The 22302-nt window shown below is 36.7% G+C and overlaps 1 protein-coding gene across 2 annotated transcripts in view; it reads right to left on the reverse strand.

Annotated features, from left to right (window-relative positions):
* LOC124632714 (LIM domain only protein 3) overlaps nt 1-22174 on the reverse strand; it is a 51677-nt gene extending 29503 nt beyond the window's left edge. The window contains exon 1 of one of the 2 annotated variants that reach the window (XM_047167662.1): nt 21938-22174. In XM_047167662.1, coding sequence (XP_047023618.1) covers nt 21938-21943 — 6 coding nt within the window. In that variant the 5' untranslated portion in view covers nt 21944-22174. Of the gene's footprint in view, nt 1-4146; nt 4199-21937 lie in introns of those variants that run through there. The other variant, XM_047167664.1, reaches the window with a different exon arrangement.
* Between the last annotated feature and the right edge of the window lie 128 nt (nt 22175-22302).

Genomic DNA, 22302 nt, shown 5'->3' on the forward strand with positions numbered 1-22302 from the left:
GTGGTTGTATTAGAGCACATTGTTTATGTGAGGTAACTCAATCAGTGGCAGTTAGCGGTATTATAATAACAGCGGTATTGTTGGCTCGGTTCTGGGACATTAATTAGGTAAGTACGTGGAACACGTCAGTCTCCGGGCTAATTAATTGAGCGTATTATTGGTGCAATGCCTAACCGATGCGGTTACAACGACTAGTGGCGTAGATACCGCGCCGTGATTCATGCCCAGATATTAATTCAGTTGCGTTTCAATTATATTTTCCCATATTCGCGTGTTATGTCCTAGATCGTGGAATATTAGAGCTTAGTGGCTAGTAGCTATAATAAGTTGCGTACACGAAGAAGTTTCCTTTATTGTATAAAAAATGTAAGACCTACCTTCCTTACCAACCAACTTAACATAAAACTTCTTAGAAAAAATAATATGAGCAGCACGTATACACAACAGTTTTCCTCTGAAAATATTTAAAATTCTCGAAAATCCTTCGGTTATACAAGAACTGTTTCCAACAAAACTTACAAGATAATGTATCCACATGGTATCCACATGGTATGAGACCTTCACCGTCAAGTAAAGCTGAGGACAATCGAAATCGCATGATCGATTCCACATACCGAGAACTCAAGTGCACATCAACTTAAAGCACTCGCAAACGTGACTGCGCCTGAGTCGTCACTAGCATCAAACAAATGATATCTAGTGCATAATCTGAGACTAGTTGAGCGGAGGTTAATTCGTGTTGTCAGCTAATTGAGTGGATAACATGCGTTACTGACACGGCTAATCAGTCAGTAATGTGACTCGACATAGCTTACGTGACGCGTATTGATTGCTATACAGCGGGAGTTAATAACTGATTAACTGCTAGTTAAAGGAGTTTATGTTGTTGTGTAGTTGAGTCTTTGAAGATTTAAAAATAGTGTTGTATTGCTATCGCAGAGGTCCAGTGTCAAAGGTTAGAGTTCTAGTGACAAATACCTAGCTATATAATATTGAGGATAACTGCAGCTGTCAGATGGAAGCTTTCTGACCTGTCAAACACGTGACCGAAGAGAGTGTAAATATTCATAACCTTAAGAACGTGTAAAACACCACTGCTTTGTGACTACATTTTGAATGCATCATAACAAAAAGTCATGTCGTACTTACAACTGACTGATTAGTGAAAAAAATATGTTAATTAATAAAAATCTATAAGATACATGGAAATTGTTTTATGATAGTTTTTCCAATATTAGCAACAAATAATGTTGTTGAAAAATGATATTGTTTTTTACTTAGTGAGTTAGACATTACATTATTTGAGAACGGAAGCAAATATTACCCGTGTCGACGGCGCGCGTTGTTCCACGCGCTCCTCAAAGAGATGTCAGCAACCCCAGCGGGGCCCAGCAGGGCCAAGGCCTGCCGGGGCTGCGGGTTGTTCGAAAGAGATACCGCGGCCCTGGTACATAAAAGGCCTATGACGGAACACGACGGTTTTTAGTCAGTAAGAGTCTGACACTCCCTCACCGCTGCTAACCCACAGCGGGAGTGGTCATTTGATGATTTTTAACGTCGGAAAAAAAAAAAAAAAAAAAAAAAAGCAAATATTGACTGAAAAAGATTTAGAATCAAGACAAAGGTACAAAAGTAATTAGCTTTCCATAAATAAATATGTATTAGACGAAACTCAGTATCTTGGTTATTAACATCCCTTTCAACATAAAAATAATTAACAGCCGCTAGTAACGGAACATCGAACTAATTAGCAAATGACATCTACAAATTAATTAGGTAAATGTAATAACGATAGATGTGTGTCAATGTTTTCAATAATTAATTTAATTATACTATGCTCGTATTTAGATAAGCCTTTCGTACTTATCTTATACTGAGAAAACGTCAAATATCGCAAACATAGAAAATACGGAAAGAAATATGCCAGAATTCTACAAGATTGCTTCATTATATATAAGGTGCTTTAATATTACCTGCCAGGACTTGAATGGAGGGTAGTATTGCGTTTATAGATTACAATAGTAAAGATAAATAATTGATTATTTATCATATTTTTTTTCATACAAAAAAAATACGTATAAAATTGACTTAATTTATTAGTTTAAAACCATCCAGTAGAGTTGCGCGTTGCCACTCTTGCAGAACAGATAGAAAGAGATAGCAGTTGTTTTCATTGTCGAAGCAACACTACGCGCGTAATTAGTGAACCACGTTATGCAGAGTAGAGCCAATGTTAATTTAACTTGTTTACTGTCTCAAATTGAATTGACTGTTCCGGGAAACGAAATTTCTTTACTATTGTAATCTATAAACGCAATACTACCCTCCATTCAAGTCCTGGCAGGTAATATTAAAGCACCTTATAGAATCACCGTGAACTTTTAAGTTTGATTTTTGTATCAGAACATCAGTAAACCATATGGATTACCTGCTAATTATTAGCCCAATATTAAACATATTTTACCTCTTACAGAGCTTTGTATCATTAAACTGTACGCTTTGGTAAAACACAAATTTTGCAATAAAATTACGAGTGTGGTACTTATGCCACTCAACAGCTATAGTGACTTCGTGGAACAGTCCGCTTAATTATAATTAAAACACAATTTGCATCCGATATTGGATCAATGATGGACGTTTGATTAAATCAATGCTCTCGCAAAGGTATGTTACTGTTCCGATCTGAACGCGCCAATTAGTAACTAAATTAATTTAATTTCCTATAATTAGCATACCTAGAATTTCCTCACAGCGCTATTTCGATATCAAATTACCAATAGCGCATAAATTTTACACGATGATTAGATTGTTTTAGATATACCACGCTCATTATAAACTAGTTACAAATTCTGTTGAGTATTTGCTGTACATAATTAGTTATGATTACATTGAAAATCAATAGCACAATTTGAATAAATACCTTTTCTATTACACGTAATGACGGACAAAAAATGTGTAAAGGAATCATCAATTTGTCAATTCATCAGCGAGTATTCACTTAATTCTGAATTCTCAAAGATGAATGAACATAATCAGTTCACATTCACGTAGCGCCCCCAAACGGGTCCTACTCGCTCAATATACTCAAGTGTCGCAATAAAAAAATGGTCGTCATATGTTTTTAATTAAACGCTTATTTTGAAGAGGGAATGACTCACACAATAGCTCATTGTGCGACACTGCTATTGCATTATTGACGTTTTATGATGTGAATGGTAGCTGATCACAGGGTGTCGTTGAAAACATTTTGTACCTTATCTCACTTAGTCATACGGCCTAGTTTACAACGCGCATTACACCGCATAGTTCATACATAATATGAGAATAAAATCACAAAAGAAATTATGACATAATACGTAATGTGTGAATGGTTGAATAATGTCAATAATTTCTGAGGATCGAACTTCACAATTACTGTTATAGGCATAAAGCAAGTTATGTGATAGGTTTTATCATTTGTAATGATTTATTCGTACTAATTGCCTGTAAAACGTTTTACAAAGAACTTCATTGTTTCAGAACATGACATGAAATCATCAAAATTACCTAATTATTACTGGAACTTGTGTGAAACTTCAGTAGGTACAATAATTAAAGGATTAACATGATTTATTCGTATTCCCCATGCCAGTAGACAGGCAGGTAGCGAGGCCAACCAAGCTTCGGAGTAGCACCTTGAGCATCCAGTTACAAAGCGTCGCCCCGCCGCGCGTGGCTCTTCCTAAGTGGATTAATTACGTGGATGATCTTCCTTCCACCTAAATTAGTCTAACAGCCGTATACCGTTACACGATCCTTCACGAACCTTGCTTTGTGTTTATACTCAACCTACCTAGCTAGGAACTTGTGTGTATTCACTACTACTCAGCATTGCATACCTGTCATTCTCAGAACACTAGCAATATTATTCTAATTTCTCAGTAATTTGTCACCCGATATTTGCGAGTTAATTGGCTGTGAAGAAATAAAGCTAAGCAATAACAACCTTAAGGACGGCTTTAACAGCAATAATTCCTTTCATTATATTTAGTTTCTAATTGGCTTAAACATCCATCGCCTACTACGATTTCTTCGACCTAATTATTAATTTCTCGAAGACCAAGCTAACCCCGGGCAGTACTTAATTAGTGGGGTAGTTATACTCACCGTGTTTACAAATAAGTCATCGTATATCCTTTTAAATAACTGAATGAAAATGTGCGATCATTGAATATTTTTTCTACTGCAAAAATTACCTGGAAAAAAGAAACATATTTGTTATTATTGTACTCTCTCATTCTCTCTCTCTCTCTGCTCATTTATAAAACAAATATTTTCAAAACGAAATCTCAACGTTTACCATAACAATACAAAAGTAAATAATTTCGAACAAAGTATTTTCCGGACCATCCCCAATTACACGAAAAAAGTTTTAAATACGCATTATTAAGCTACAGAGCACAAACATGCAAACAGGCAGGCAGCTGCTCAAACATGAGTGCACTCGCCTGTACTTTTTAATGTTCTAAGTAAATATTGGATCACTCGATAGTACGCCGGGTACAGTCGTGGTCAATTGGTTGGAAAACCACGAGGGATTTAGTCAATCTAAAAAAATCTCGATCAAAGCGAGTAGTAGATGAAAATTGGAAATTCTCACGAATATTTTTCACGCTAATTAACCATGGCGTACCCTTTATGCTACGCCATGACTCACAATTAAGACAGGTTCAGCGAAAAGAATCGATGATTACCCGAACAATTATTTTGTAAATAAAGCCAACATGGTTGATATGTGAAACATGAAAAGCAATTTAGAAAAATAATGCCGAACATTTTTCATAGAATTCCGTGTTTTGAGTGTAGGGATTTTCAATATGATTTGAACTAGTTTTGTTATTAATTGCAGCGCCGAGCTACAGAGTTATTAGAGAATAGTAAACTGTTATGCGATATTCAAATACTAAAACAATGTTATACAACCCAGTTTTTGTGTAGTCCTAAACTATTTTCAGTGGCTTAATTGAGCTTAGATTAGCTTTAGAATGAATGAATGAGTAATGAGTGCTTCACAAGCTGGGTCTGCGCACACAAGATACAAAATTTACCGTCCATATTAACATCATTCGCAAATCACAATACTAACACGATCTAAATTGGCTACTAAATATTCAAAACCAATAGTCCGTAGGAAACATACACGTAATTCGACAATGGGCGGCTAATTCAATTTGAATCACACACAATATTCTATTAATCGTGACGGGCAGGTGTAATCAATCCGTGGGCGGCGAGCTGCGGCCCGCATTGTCCTACAGGCCTGCGATTGATGCGTTCAAGTCCCATACATTGTTACTAAGCATACATAAAATAAAACGTTTCACCACTAAAATGTTTATGATATGTTTGTGCTATTTGAATTAACTTTGTTTCTCTCTTGAAGCAATTGACAGTCTCATTCTTAATTTCGATAAATGCATTCGTGCTTGTGTAACCTCTTTTTTAAATAGACGTAGGTATACGATCGAACAACCATATACCGAAACTTCAAATATGACTTTGTTATATGCAGTTAAAAATGCAAACTTGTATCTACCAAAGGAAACTCCGAATATAAGTAAGATTTCTCAGACACCATAATTCGGCACATCCTTACCCCGGCCACCTGTTGGGCGAGGACGATTATAAGTATGACACTTCTTCTCGAAATTAGGGCTGCTTAACTTTGCTTAAGGAAAATCAGTGAGACACAATCGCTTCCAAAAAATATCCCCTAAAATAATTCATGGTCCAGATTTGTGTACTTGTGCAAATGTAAACTATGTGTGTCTACGTACTTGATTCATTATAAAAAAAAATTCTATACCAATGCAAATTACAGACAATGTCTATGACTAAACTGTCCTATTTAGTTCAGAATACTCAGAATTGTATTCATCTGAATATCATGTTTACTGAGAATCTCCACGTTGTTATGAATTTAAAATTATTTAATGCAATTAAATGATATTTGATAACAAACACACAGTTTAGATAACAATTACATTTAAAGAGTACACAATCACATGGCAACACAATCTGTCGTAATGGCATCTGCCTCAGCAGCAGCTGTCACAAACACCACTAATGAATAAATAAACCAAACAAACAGATAACAAGAGATGCCAATTAAACAATACACTAATTAATTCCAAACATTGGTGTAGTGGACTTAATTAGAGTAGGCAACATTATCAAACGAGCAGTATACACAGGTAGCTAGCTATACGTACAGTGTAGATGAAACGCACTGCCAAAATTAATACTTGATGAATTCGTCGCATAACTCCAGTCGTCGATCGGATATCGACACAATGAATACGATCAATGATACGAACATTAGCCTGCACGTCAAGGCGGAACAGAGAATAAAACAAGAAGTCGTAATGTTATAAATGATAACATATATAAGCGTAAGTGTCACATAAGTACCCAAGAAACATAAACTACTTTACGACAATCTCATAAAAGAAGCCGCACAAAGTCGACACTGGCTTTTTTAATATCGAAGGCGAGAGCTGGCCGCACTGTCCCACGAAACATTTTCCATTAATAAAACGCGAAAAAGGAATATTACATATGAAAAAGACATATATCCGTATCGCCGGACCCGGCGCTATCTCCTTGGAAGGTAATAACTTCTTTACAAGTCCAAAGTCCGAGGGATTGAAAAGCAATTTCAGCAGGACACCCCCGCCCTCACGCGGGGCCGGACTCGCCATATTTCTTTTTCGCCGCTACTGTAATTCGCCTTTGATTTAATCTAGAGAAACAAATCTTTGAATGTGAAAGTTTAGTGATAGGCATCAGTGGAACTAGTTTCGCTGATTGGATTCCATCCCGGCTCTTGCGCGGACCCCGATAGTTCCTACAATTTGAATTGGTCACTGCAGATATTCCGCTATTTGTCTGATTCTACTACAAGATTGCATTTCTTATTTTCTTTGCCGAATTTTGGTAGCCGTATTCTATACTATGGCCCATCACAAAACGTATTTAAATTGAACTTTACATTAACAAACAATGAGAAATCTGAGAACAGTGAATCAATTAATAGCAAGAGGTTAATTATTCCATGAATCATTATTAAAAACGTTTCAGTCGCAGTAATTAAGAGCAATGCTCTAATTGCATTGAAAATGGCGACGGCCATCTTTTTGCACGGCTTCAATGGTTTTTTGAACTTAATGATGCGGCTCTTAATGCATGTAAAAAGCAATACTTAACTAGCACCGAGCCATGTTGTCAATTACGTTTGTATGGAATAAGAGCACAACAAAAAAGCTGACGGTGTCATCGGATCAATTTGTAACGTATCACTAAACAGGATAGAATCGTAACTGGAACCAGTTTAGTCGTGGGCGGCGAGGCGTCTCGGCACTATCGCCTTACCGCCTCGTACACCAACCACACCGCAAAATATACATTACACCGATATCTGCATACCCTATATTAATAATATTTAATACCAGTGTTCATTTAGCATAACCATTACGCATAGCAAACGATGAGATTTTTTAATCGACACTGTCTGAAATTACGTATTCAAACATAGTTAACTAATTTGCAACTAAATCTGCATAACAGATCTGGTTCAAATTTAACCGTCAGTAAGTCATATTCGTAATAACATCAGTAAAAAATCTTGGTAAAACTGAGTCAATTTGTAGGAGACGGTTTGTCGAGGGTACCGCTAGGGCTGGCCGCAGATCTCTATCGGTCAAACTATTCCGGCCGCCTTATTTATATAATCTAACTATTTGCGAGGGACAAACACCCCTTATGATATTCCTTTTGCTTGGATTTTCTGCGAATACAGACTTAAAAATGGAAAATTGTAGATTTGTTTTGAGGTCTACTTTACTTTGTATGAAAAAGCAATTTATAGTTTGATTTTTTAAGTTTTTTATTCATTTTAACTTTATTCGTTTAAACGGTTTTCCCAAATATTTCTCAGAATTTAAGGTTTCATGTGCTATTAATAAGCTGTTACACTAAGCTAAACTCGATACCTGGCACGACATCAAACACTTTCAGAGAAATCGCACTGAAATCAAATTATACAGCAAGCAAAAAAAACACAGAATAAACAAAATTGGAGAGGACAGAAGACCACCCAAGTTCCTCTAACTGTTGTGAAGTATCAGTTTACTTAGAGATTTGTTCGTGCATGTTTATCAGAGCTAATTCGTAAGCTGTGCTCTGTGTCACTAATATTATTCTGTGTAGGGAGCGAGGGGCGTGGGCGCGGGGGTCGCTCACGCGTCCCGCAACCATTTTCTGCGCGAACGAAACTATATTGAATACAATTCTAATAGAAAACACCTTCTACATTGTACACTACATACTTATTTTTAAAATGTGTGACTGTTTTTTTTTTTTGATACGTTGGTTTTTTAGAATTGCAAATTAATGTTGATATGAGTTTCTTTCTATGTTTATCGTTTTGTGTCTTCGTTTAGAAAAATATATGTATCTAAAAAAAGACGTTATGTAAAGTAACTTAAAAAACTGTCAGTCGAAAAAAATTACTACATATGTATGTAGTTTAAGTTTAAATCTTAGATAATGGCTATTATAAAGTTACCTGTCACAGAAAAGAAATGGCAAAGGTCTGTTTTAAACATAAAATATGTATTAAATAAAAAATACAGTGAGCAAGAAGTGCGCCTATTGTGGAGAGGTTAGCGGGCCGCGATCGGGCCATTTGCTACTGTTTTCAATTTGTCGGCCGCCGCCATACATCAGCCGCGGCACGCAGCGGTAACGGCCCCAACTTTAATACACTTACGCTTGACATTTTTCCGCCCATTATGCATTCAGCTATACCAATACTTTCTGTAAATACTTACCCAGAAAACCAATCTACTAAGCTCGTCATTCACATTTTCTAAGAAAAACCTTTCAAAGCACGCAACTTTATTTTCAGTATTGTTTTCCAACAAATCATATCGTTTCATTGAATACAGTGCAGTTTCACAAAAATATAAATGAAAAGTTTAGTTTTGCATAGTTTTATTTTGTTGCGTTTTTCGTGCCTATTCGTTACTTTCTATTGTAAAAATCAACAAACAATATATTGGTTGCCTCTATGAAATAGTAGGTCAAATGGTATTTTGCAGTTGTCAGTTGATCCTGGCTAAAACGCCTGTAAATTGATTCACGGAATTGTTACGCTAGGGCGGAAACTTCAAGTAGCATATTTTGAACTTTCGTTCCACGACCTGGTTTAACCAAAATACCGAGCCAATTTGTATAGGTAAGCTATAAATACTTTGTTAATAATTTTTCCACAAACAGCATAATCCTAATTTAACAAGATATAGGTTCATAAGAAATGGTCTTTCTAAGAAAAAGATTAACCTAAGTCGCTATTACTTCACAAATCACGTCCCAGCTTACTTTATTGAGTAATACATCGACATTTAGTTTGCAATTGATATAAAGGAACTAATTGCAGAGTTTCCCATTGTTACGAACATAAATAATGACTAATAACAATAGTATGAACACAGCCATGTTGGATGCAAACAACTGCAAACACTCTCCGATGTTCCGTTGCTAATTACTTGATTTTATGCACAAAAGTACAGAACATTGCAATGTCGATAATAATACCGTGCAACGTTACCGACTGTGTTAGAGAAATTCAGATGTACGGTAAACTCGAGGGAATGAGCGTAGAGCTCGTATCAATAATAATTAGAGGTGCTTTTAGTCGACGCAAGTTGGTAGTCAGCCACGCTCAGCTTAGCGTTCTAATTGGGCGCCCAGTCCACCTCACGACGATGTTTGACGAGTGGTCCAAGCGTTGACAAACAACGTCGGTATTAGAGAACTCGGATATTACACAGAAACCACCTCTACCAGTGATTACGACTGACGTATTTGAGCTACAGACAGGACCCGGTTGCACTATTCCTGGAAATTATTATATTGGATTATGTTTGGATTCCAGGTATAGTAACAGTATATTGATGTGTAGGTGTAATCTGAAGGGGGTTATATTTCAATTCAAATGTTACAATAATAGCGGTTTGTTTATTAACCTGTATCCCACCCACCACAAACTCTACATAATATCCATATCAGTTTTGAAGAGCAAGCATAATGCAAGACGACACTAATTAGAATGCCAGCAAAAAGTTTCATTAACACGACAAAAATGTCGTTTGATTTGGAACGCAGGTGTCGTATGCGCGTATCGTATGAATGATCACCTAGTCCCGTCTCTGCAGTTACCCGTACATACACCAGTATTTGTGCTGTTATTAATTCCGCAAAATTGAAAGCCGATCCGAGTCGGCCGTTGCTGTCGCGTTGTTGACTCCGACGGCGATTTAGTCCAGTTTAAATTGCATACTGTGACGCTTTGAAATTCTACCGCGTTAGGTAATAGATTCAACGCAGCCGTACTCCACTATTTTCATGTTTTAAAAATATTGAACGGGTATCTGTCAACGCAATTTTTGGGTTTTGGAATTTATGTATGTAGTAGTGGTCATTTTGTTGACAGGTTCCCGATATGTAATGATGGAGAAGACCTTCCTACCTTTACAGCATGGGTATCCTTAACAATATGATAAACAGATCATAAAAACAATATAAATATGTTCCAATATTCGACAAAATCAATCAAACTCCGTAACTTTGAAGCTTCATTTGTCGTCAGATTTCAGTAACTTTTGATATTGAGTAATGACTCGCCGTCAAACCCAACAATACGCCATCACATTCGTAAAGTAAACGTCGCTAACAAAATAAATTGGAGACATCCTGTTTTCTATTACTTTTGAAATTCACAAAGCCGAGCGGACACAATAAAATGCAGCTCGACCGACGACCGTTACCTTTCACAATCAACAATAGCTTATTCAAATCATTTCCTGTGTAATCCTTAATCAAGTGGGCAATGAAAACAACTGACGTTAAGCACTAAGTATCGAGCTGTAGTAATTTCGAGGACTGTTGGAACGCGCCGGCCCACTGAACGTTCAAATTGCCGTAGCGTCGAGCGCGTTCCTGCTCGTTCATTACCGCGCCCGATGTTTGCTACTCCACCATCAAGTGAACTACAACATCAGGAAATGAACGATTTCTAAGAGCCACTGACGATTTTGTTCTACTCTTACATAAGAAACTTATTGGCTCTGTATGTATAGTCGCTCTTACAACAGGCCCACATCCTCAGAGAAATGCAAATGACACTTACATCAACTTCCTCAAAGTTCCTGATTCAATTATGCAAAGGAAACAGACAATGAGCTAAAACCAGTTTTTACAAAAAATGGACTCGTCAAGTGGAAGTTGTCAATCAAAACAATCAATCGCGATACAAATGAAGTTGGAGCACAATTTCCCAAAGGATGTCAATAATCTGCTGGTGGTAACAATCAGATAATGAAGTAAGAGAAATTGATGTAAAATGAACAGTATTCTGTTTTCATCAATTCTTCATAAACGATGGTATTTACATTTAGTTACACAGGAATTGCTGAATTCAATCTGCCTAAATTGATGCAATTTTATAGTTAAAAATCGAAACTACAGTGCAGCGTTCATTGAGCAAACAAAACCGCCTAAACGAGCACTTATGTCATCACTATTAATACTAGACCAATTTCCGATGACCTATGCTGCCTGCAAAATACACTCGGCCGAGAAGTGATTTGTGTTCTAGGGAGGGATCTTGGAAGCTGGTGATCTGTAGCTTTGAGGAATTTTGTGTTGATCCATCAGGAAAGGTCGTTAAAGATCCTTAATGGAACTAGGCTGATATCGCTAGTGTTCTTTTTATTTATTTTAACTCTGTGGCCAAGTAAGTTTCACAAAAATGTCCCTACTGCAAAAAGTTTTTTAACACAGCCTCAGCAAAACATAGACAGTTTGTGACCCTACTAAATGTCATCATGGCAGAATTTGCATAAAATCTGTCGGCCGTGCCCACAGTTACAAACTTTGACTGTACTTAAAAAGCACTAAAATCGAAATGAGCAATAAACGAGCGACCCTTATTTTGGTAGACTCGGCTTCCCGATTAATTTTACGTATAAATTGACTTTTTTTAAGTTTTGAGTTTGAGTTCGATAACAAATTAAAAGCTTTAATGTTTTTTTCAGGCGGTTGTCATCTTTACTTCTTCAGAGGAATACCGAACGACCATTTATCTTTTAGTAGAATCAAAAAAGGTCAAACTTTTTTCATATCTGCGTTGGTATAAAAAGTCTGGTGAGTGCATTTAACGAACACTTGAAAAGTTGACATAGATGATAGGGATGTCATTATTAGGGTTATCGTACACATTGACTTTGTTTTTAAAGCATTAACTTTTTATACTCATTTTACTTAAAAAAGTTTGTGTGAACAATATGTTGCGGGGGATTCTTTGTACATTGCTTAATAGTTTTTTGTCCAAGGGTACCTACGTGAATCCCAAATATAAATTTCAACACACAAATCATATGGGACAACCAATGATTAGGTAGATATTTAAAAATAAAAAGTCTTGATTTTTTATCTTCTCTATTGTTCTTGACATTGCAAATATTTGAGTGTGGCTCCTATAACTGGTACTAAGTAGTATTCATCGGGCAGTCGATAATGACGCTTGTTGACGTCAACTGGCATATTCACAATTACCGATAACCCTCGGTCGCCACTTCCGAGCGCACTGAGCTTCATTCACACTGTGCTTTAAGTTCACTGCGAAGAATACAGCTTTATAAGTAATACTGTTTTTAGATAATTACATAACGGAAATATAATTCACAACCGACGCAGAAGAAGTACTGTCCAAGAGTTTTGGCTCATTTTTTTCCGGAGTTCTGTTAATTAATTAACTAATTAATTGATTTTATTTTTTCATTCGCTACATATTTGAGTGAACCTGAAGACATGAATAGAGTATTTCTGTGTCTTCGTTTTGAAACATACTAAAATACAGATTCCATAATGATATTCAGATTTAACCGCGGGGCAACACTAATATTAATTACATCAGCAAAATAACAGCTCTTACATTTGTACATATTTTCAATTACTGAAAGAACCTTTCATATCTATTTAAACAATGCCACAAAAAATCAAAGGCCTTGAAAAGTTAAACAGCAATAGGTAGCCTAGTTCATTGGATCAACATAATTGGATTCACAAAAAAACTAAATCAAACAAAAACTCCTACGTTCTATGCTTCAGAAAATATAATTCATTTCACGGTTTCATTAAACAATCGCCTATTAGTATTTGAATAACCATTGTTTTGCCACAATTTAACATGACCTACTTAACTTTAGTATATTACCCATTATACTCAAATATTAAATAAATAAAAAAACAAAGATTAACAAAATATTTCTCATTTTCGTACGAAACAGAACACATTAAAAACTTGGTGCGTGTTAATATAATATACACATGTTATTGTACGAAGTTTCTGACGTGAATAAATCTAATTGAGCTAATGAAGGAGGAATTTCTTAATTAGTAGTGTTTCGAACGAACCATAGGCACACGTAGTGTACCGAAACGGGTTAATTACGACCGATAACTCTTTAATTAACCTGCCTAATAACAGAGTATTTGCATTCGAGCCAATTAGGGAGTCGACGAGATCGATAGAAAATATTATTTACTCGTGCGCTCCACGTTTGTTGAGAAACCCACTAGTATATGGTAACGTGTTCTAGAAACACTTCGCTACTTTTTACGCGCATCTAGTCATTGGTTATTCATTTTAAATGCACTAGTTTTCCTTAAGCGAGTTAAACACCTACTTAGTGCATTCTCATGGAAATTCTACTTTCAACAGAAGTTTAATTAATTCGATATTCAGTACTTACATGGTGTTACTTTTCCTCTTTTATTGAAGGGAAAAGTGAGAATGGAATCGGTCCAGACTGTGGTACTTATAGTACCTGAAGGGATTGGATGAACTATGCCTGTACTATGATTCTGATTAGTTATGAAGGGTGTAATCATCATCTTGACTAATAAGACTCAATCTTTATAATTTTCATTTCGGAAAGAAAAATAAACACAACAGGAAAACGCTTCTCAAACATCCAAAATAAGCCTACAATAAAACAAACAAGATCCACTCGTAAAACACTCGTATCTACTTAAATAATAACATTAACAACAACTATCAATTATAAGAAATGATTTTCAATAATTATGTTATTAATTGGCTTGTGGTCGATAAACACGAAAATATCTTGTAATCAAGAGGTCTATAAAATAGTTTGCAAACAGTGCGTAAGGAATGAACGTCAGTGAGCGTCACCCGTCACGCCACTGAGGGGTTATCTGTCGCGGGCCGCGCGCCCACTACTCCCTAATGAGAGGCGTCGGGTTAAAACTTACTACTACTTTCTAATTAATACTCACACTTTGTGTACATCTGCTTGTTAATGAGCACTTGCATGTATTTGCTTCTTAGTCGATAATTATAAGTCTCAGTGCTTATGTACTTACATTGCTAGTATTACGTAGCCAATTTTAATGGAAATTTTAATTACATTTATCGAGTTGATATAGCTAATGGTACTCGTTAACTTTTACCTGTTCATTAATTTTAATCCAATTTCTAAAATTATATTAGTTATGTTGAAAAACAAGGAAAGTTGCCAAAGGAAATTAGATTCCCATTCGATACTTTGGCTGTTTTTAAATACTAAAATAAATTAGTTTGTAACATTTTATTTACAAAATGAATTATTATCAGGTACTTGGACTTAATGGGTAATTACTGTTTGAATAATAGCAATTAAGTCAATAGCGCTACATACAGCTTAGCATTATCAACTGTACCTAAATACGAGCTAATTATAAAGTAATCATAATACACAAATGCTTCTTTAATTTGCATAATTACGGAGGTACCTATATTATAATAATTTATTAAAATGTTGATTCCTTTCTCGTTGATGAGTTTCTTTTTTTTAATCGCGGTCATTTCAATCCCCTGAATCCATATTTATAATTACATCTTTATATTAATAAAATGTAGATTATTATTTATAGTTAGTACCGTAACATTCCGATAGTTACAACAGTAGCGGTGGTTATACAACTTAATTTACATGTAGATTGAAGATTTTGACAAACATCTAATTGCGACCAGGAGAGAAAGTTTAAAATTAAGAATAAATAGACATCAGAAACTAGATGTGACCGCAGTGCACAGGTGTGGTGATAAAAATATATACCTACATATTTATTGACATAGCTCAGAACAATTTCTTCTATCGACTATAAAATGCTGACTGTTTTGAAATTCAATCGATAATTCTAAATCACAACCGGCATCACAGCACTTTAACACTGGCGGATTTTCCGCGCGGACTTGAGAATATGTCGCGCGTAGAAAAACTGAGCGGAAAATCCGCTAGAGTGAAATCACTGTAATTCAGTTGCATGTATTGAAACATCGGAACGAAATCAAATTAATAGCCCTCCTTTGTATCACGTTGACCACAAATAACTAGTGTATTTATATAATTGCTTATCTTGGCTAAGACACACCCCCAGATAGCATTATCAGTGTTATGCCTAGTGTCAAAAACTTCTATAATTACACTGTCATCAAAAGGGTTTCAGTTTAGTTTTGTGTAAAAATCCTTGGAAATGTTATAAATGATGATAGGCATGTAGCTAAATATTACAACTTGATAATATATTGAGAGTATAAATACAATCTATTTTTTTTTTTACTTTAATAGGCTTAAGGTATTTAATCTAACAAAAAATACTGCCTCCCAAATAAAACCTTACTCTGATAATTTATTTGTAATATTCTGAACTCCTTAACTAAAGTGCTCTTGTGTTTAATTAGTGTAAATCACAATAACAAACTCTGTGTAGGTTGATTCGATAATAGGATTCCGTTATTTTTCTCGTCTCTAATTAGCGTGGCGTAAACTCATAATGATCGATAAATAGGCGACTATACGCTCGTGTAACATAAGGAGGAACACTTAATGCAACACGGGAGCACGAAACAAGAGTCGCAGCCCTAATTAAATAAGTAACAAGAGGAAGCACCGCCACTGTTGCTGAAAAACATAAGCCACACCAACAACCTAATTACTGGTGACCTTCGAACAGGGTTACCACCTTTTGTACACTAATAATGAATAAGTAAAGGATTAGAGTTATTTTTGATCTGATACACGGTTTTATACATATCAGAAGGTTGGTCGGTTATATTCCGTTGCAATACGGATCAGAAAATTTCAGACATAAGATTGCAGTGCTTCGAAACAAAAATCCACTTACTTCTTCAGCTGATCAAATAACATCATCAAAATTCAATAGATCTCACTGACAGGTGCGTTCATCATCAGCCTATCGCAGTCCACTGCTGGACATAGGCCTCTCCAAGTGCACGCCACTGAGATCGATTTTCGGCTTCTCGCATCCAGCTCTTGCCAGCCGTCTTGCGCAAGTCATCACTCCACCGTGCCTGAGGACGTCCTACACTACGTTTGCCGAGGCGCGGTCTCCACTCTAGAACTCGTTTACCCCAACGGTTATCGGTTCTTCGGCTAATATGGCCAGCCCACTGCCACTTCAGCTTGCTGATTCGATAGGCTATGTCGATGACCTTGGTTCTCTGACGGATTACCTCATTTCTGATGCGATCCCTCAGAGAAACGCCGAGCATAGCCCTTTCCATAGCCCGCTGAGCGACTTTAAACTTGTGGACCAGCCGTACCGTCAGTGTCCACGTTTCGGCTCCGTAAGTCATGACAGGTAGGACGCACTGATTAAAGACTTTTGTCTTTAGGCACTGTGGGATCGACGATGTTAGGACTCGACGTAGCTTCCCAAATGCAGCCCAACCCAACTGAATTCTCCTATTCACCTCGTCCTCAAAGTTGTTTCTACCTAACTGCAATGTCTGCCCGAGGTATACATATTTCCGAACAACTTCGAGAACGGCGCCGTGTATCGCAATCGGTTCCGGTAGAACATGTTCATTGAACATGACCTTGGTTTTGTCCAAGTTCATCCGTAGGCCGATGCGTAGAGAAGATTCAGCCAGGTCGTTCAGCATCTGTTGTAGGTCCTGCAGCGTTTCCGCCATGATGACGATATCGTCAGCAAATCGCAAGTGAGAGATGTGTTCGCCATTGATGTTGATGCCGCGTCCTTTCCAGTTCAGCGTTTTGAACATATCCTCCATTGCATTAGTGAACAGTTTCGGGGAAATAACATCCCCTTGTCTCACTCCTCGATGCAACGGTATGGGCCTTGTTTGCTGATTCTGTACTTGGACGGACATTGTAGCGGCTTCGTAGAGACATCTCATCACTTGGATGTATCGCCAATCTACTTGACAACGCTGCAGGGACTCCAGAACAGACCAGATTTCAACCGAGTCAAAGGCCTTCTCATAGTCCACAAATGCTAGACACAGGGGCTGATTATACTCTTCGGTCTTCTGTATAATCTGCCGCACTGTGTGGATGTGGTCTATAGTGCCGTATCCGCTCCGAAACCCAGCCTGCTCCGGTGGTTGGAATTCGTCGAGTCTTCGCGCAAGTCGGTTCGTGATCACTCTTGAGAACAGCTTATATACGTGGCTTAGGAGGGAAATGGGTCGATAGTTCTTCAACTGGGTTTTGTCTCCCTTTTTGAAGAACAGGACGACAACACTCCTACTCCACGCCTCTGGAGTTCTCCCTTCAAACAGGACGGCATTAAAAAGCTTCTGGAGCTCCCCCAGTACGGGCTTACCTCCTGCTTTTAAAAGCTCTGTTGTAATGCCATCCTCGCCAGGGGCTTTTCCATTTTTGAGCTGTCTCAGAGCGATCTCGATTTCGCCACTGCTGACTTCTGGCAGGTCTTCGGTGAAATGGCGTGTTAATGTGGCTCTAGAATCCTCATTTCCGGGATCAGGTCGAGATGCATGCGATGCGTATAACCGGCCATAGAAATTTTCCACTTCCGAAAGGACTGCCGGCACCGAAGAAACGACTTCTCCACTTGTTGTGGTCAGCTTCGTCAAGTGGCTTCTTCCAAGAGATTGTACGACAGGTGCGTTATTGGATACAAATTGGATTTGCAAATTAAGCCGGACCGGTGAGTGAAACAGTTTAACTTTTTTTTTGTCAATTACGTTATTGGTACGCGGCGTACTTTGTTCAGTGGGGCTTGTTCCGCGATTAGTTTCCGGCTCAGTAATCAATTTAATTATTTAATTCACTCGCAGTTACACCGACTGTTTCAATAAATGCATTTTCTGTCCAAATAAAGAAGAATTTATTCCTAACTTATTAAGTAGGAATCCATGCAGAACAAATATTTTGTATTTCGAATATTTTTGCGAAGCAATATATGACTGCATATTTTGTTGGTTATTGAATTGTTCTTTAATCCAGTTGCAAATATCAAACGTCAGTAACAATTATTTTTTCTGTTATTTCACTTTTAGGTTTGTTCTACCCAGATCAATTCGATAACTGTAATCAATACAAACGAAAATTGCATTGCAAAATGGTGTATGAAGTTTTTTCAAATTAAACAGGAATTTCATTATTTCGGCTACTTTTTCTGATACTTTCTGGATATACTTATTTAAGATGATTAGAGAAATACTGCTGATATGAAAAAAGCACATCATTATACATCACAAGCGGCAAGTCTGTCTCCTGCATGCCACTATGGAACTGACAAGCCGTCATTTAAAAAAGTGGTAACCCTAACACAGCGTCAACATCCGTTTCTCTAGCTAATTTGTTTGTAGTACGGCGCGGAGGAGGCTGCAAGCCAGACCAATTAGTGCGCGCGGTGACCCTGCGTCCCGCACCGAGGACCCGCTAATGACAACCCTGGTGCGAGGGTCACATGTCACTTTAATTATTTTTAATGAAACAAATAAAAAAATAACTTACGAGCGCTATGAACGCTTGCTTTTTAAAAATATGTTTTTCGGTGCCGTAACTAGTAGACTAATTAGTATTTAAAGCTGGGTTAACGCGAACGCGATTAGGTACTTAAAGCGAAATAAAAAGGAGAGGCCCGTTGTGTAAGGGTGTAGTTTACATTCTGTGCATGGAAACCTTGATTGTAATTATTTTCATTTAAAACTTGTGGTTTATACTTGATACAATCAGTGGCGCCGCTATTGTGCGCGTGAGCGTACTTATTCATGTTTTGTATTATAAATCAGATCCTATTGTACTCTTAAGAAAGTGTTAACAATAGTATTAAACATTTATTATGATCACACTTTATTCATTACTTGGCCATCTGTCAGAGAGCAGAAGTTATTCATTAGATTAATTAAAATTCCTGTAGAAATATTTTCTCTGTAGATACAGAGAAAATATTATGACATAATGGAAATTTGGAGGCGCGGCCATGCTGATCATGGTATGGACCAATCACCGCTGATTAATTTATCCTAACACCCGTTAATTAAAGCCGTTTTATTAATTAGCCAAAATTAATTAATGGAAATGCACTAGTCCATTGTGCTAAAATATAATTTTGACATAGCTAATTGAACATTAAAATGATATTAATTTATTATGCGGCTGCTGTAGTATCGGTTGACGTAATAATACCAATATTTTATAATATCGAGCGAGCCGCGGTTACATTAGCTTAAACTCGGATTTACTCGTCACTACAAAAGAGGAATTATTTGTAACAAAAGCTTGTGATAATATTCATATGTATAGGACAGCTAACTTATTGAAAAAGTCGGGAATTCCGAAATTACTTCAACTCTTATCAACAGACCTAGTCCTTACATTTTAACGACATTATAAAATGATTGAGCATATTATGCATGTGAGTCATTAACTTCGCTCAAGATATTTATGTACCTTGACAACCTTAATGCGAATAATACGAATTCCTACAAAAATGATATTGCAATTCAAAAAAAATAACAAAAACCCGATAAACAAGTGGAGCGTCGTTAATCCATTTTGTATAAACATTCATTATGCGTAAGATAAGCAATAAAATGTTGTCCATTAATTGTGTACGGTAATTATAAGAACAGAAGGAGGCAGTGTTTATAATTAAAACGAATGAAGCATTGCTACACTGGCTGGGCTAGTGATGTAGCTCTAATGAGCTACTTGCTAATTAGAGAATAAACAAGCCGGATACGGGATTCTAATTGGCTTTTGGGACAACGATGTCGCGCTCAGCGCCACAGCCGCTCCGTCTTTTTATAGCAAAAAGATGCTTTCTTGTTTTCGGAGTTCCGTGTAACAACGATCTTTGTGTACCATACACGTATTACAATATTGATTTTAATTGTCGGCGAGCGAACTTGTCGCGTAAGCTCTCTTTTATAGAAAATCTAGTTTCTTGCCTCTTTATAATTAGTTTCTTGTAAATAAAACGGCAGGTATGAAGTATTTTGCAGCATTAAAAGCTTATGAAGGACTTTTTCTTGCTAATTGATAATAAATGTTATTTTAGCATTAATTAGCTTTCGCGATAACGACGCTGAGCTTAACTCGAAGCGAGTTCTACCTTTTGTAGCGAAAGGATTTCATGTTTTTATGGTGTTCGGGAATGGTGTGCCGCTAATACTTGATTTAATATTTAATTATAAGTCCAGAATCTTTATTAATGATTAACATTAATTGTACATTTTTTACACACGATTTCGACGAACATCCAAAAAATAACAATACTCAATGTGAAATGTACAAAGATCAAATATTTAAATTACAAAAATTCTTGCAGTATTATTTTTCACGTGTTTCTTATTTTGGACTTGTTTTATTTTTATCCTTTATGTCAATTAGTTGCCGGTAATCTTAATCAGCGAACTTTGGTTGTAAGAATTTTCATAACATTCATCAACATACAACGTAGGTCCCAATTAGTATCATGTTCAATTATAAATACCTTACGCTGTACTTTTACTCATTAAAATTAATTATTGTCAGTGAGAAACGTAATTAATTGTAAAAAAAATACACAATTGAAGTAAAAATACATTTTTACTGTAAAAAGAGAATTAATTTGTACTTTATCTCGGCTTAGTACAAGATATTTGTTTTTGGAGATAAATGAATAACTTTTTTGAACTGTTCGACGGAACTTGCGTCAGTTGTTATCAAGTTATATTGACAAGCCGTCCGGAAATGGTCTGTTTGTTACAAAACAGAGTCCCGCCTTATCAAGTACTCACGCCTACTTAAATAAAATTTATTGTTGTGTGCAAACTAATTGTGCTTTATGCGGTTGTCGTGTACCAGTTATCTTTACATGATAACCCAACCAATGAGCGCTTTGAAAATATTTAATTAGGTTTTGATTATATCTGTAGCAGGACGTTTTATCTTATTTTGTTTCAGGTACCCGAGTTTAGTTTTTTCAAATACTTTTGTGTTTATTTATTTTTGGCCTTACTTAAAATAAAAAGTTTATCACATTCAAAACTTAAAGATATCCTTCAAAGCTTAGAGAACTTTGCCAAAATGGAACAAATAGACAATTTTTGATTTTATTTATGAGTACATGAATAAATAAAATAAATAACTAAATTCCATAAAACTGAAATATATTAATTTACTGTCGATGAATTTGTTACATTTGTCTTATTATTTGATAAGGGAAATATGCAAGTAGTGAAAATGACACAGTTACAATCATGAAATTGTATGAATAAAAATTAAGTCGGTGAAAAAGAATTAATAACTTAAATGTAATATAATATATTAAAATAAAAGATCCCTCATAGCGATAACCGTCGTGATCCATACAATAAACTAATTAGTTTAAAACCATAGTCGCTTGCGTGGGTACTTCACTAACTTAATAGTTTTTCAAAGTGTACGAGTCCGGTGGTAGAGATCATTAAGCGACTCTTCAAACCTGTCGCCGCATTACACTAATTGACGCAATTAGAGGGATTGCCGAACGGAAATAAAAGTCGGCTCACCTTCATGAAACGCCGGCCCAGCCAATTAGTCTAGCAACCCGTAATTAGCCTCTTCAAAACACTCTTACGCTCGATTAGTCTTTACACAGTTGGAAAAAAATCACTGCACAGAAAAATCTTGTTCATTTTAGCTTATTCGGAAAATAATGTTTTTCACGGCACTGAAAAGTTTTGTCGCGATCGCGCGCCGATTCGTGGGGTCTCGGTCGTCGACGTGCACTCGTCGCGGCCGCCACGGAGCGAATGCGCGCCTCGCGGCGGGAGGAAGCCGGCCCGCCACACACAGCCTGCGCTAGGCGGAGTGTCATGCCCTTCCTTTTCCCGTACGAAAGCTCCGCACTTGTGGAGCTTTTCGCACAAAGCTG

The sequence above is a fragment of the Helicoverpa zea genome, chromosome 8 (assembly GCF_022581195.2).
Source record: "Helicoverpa zea isolate HzStark_Cry1AcR chromosome 8, ilHelZeax1.1, whole genome shotgun sequence".
Lineage (NCBI taxonomy): Eukaryota > Metazoa > Arthropoda > Insecta > Lepidoptera > Noctuidae > Helicoverpa > Helicoverpa zea.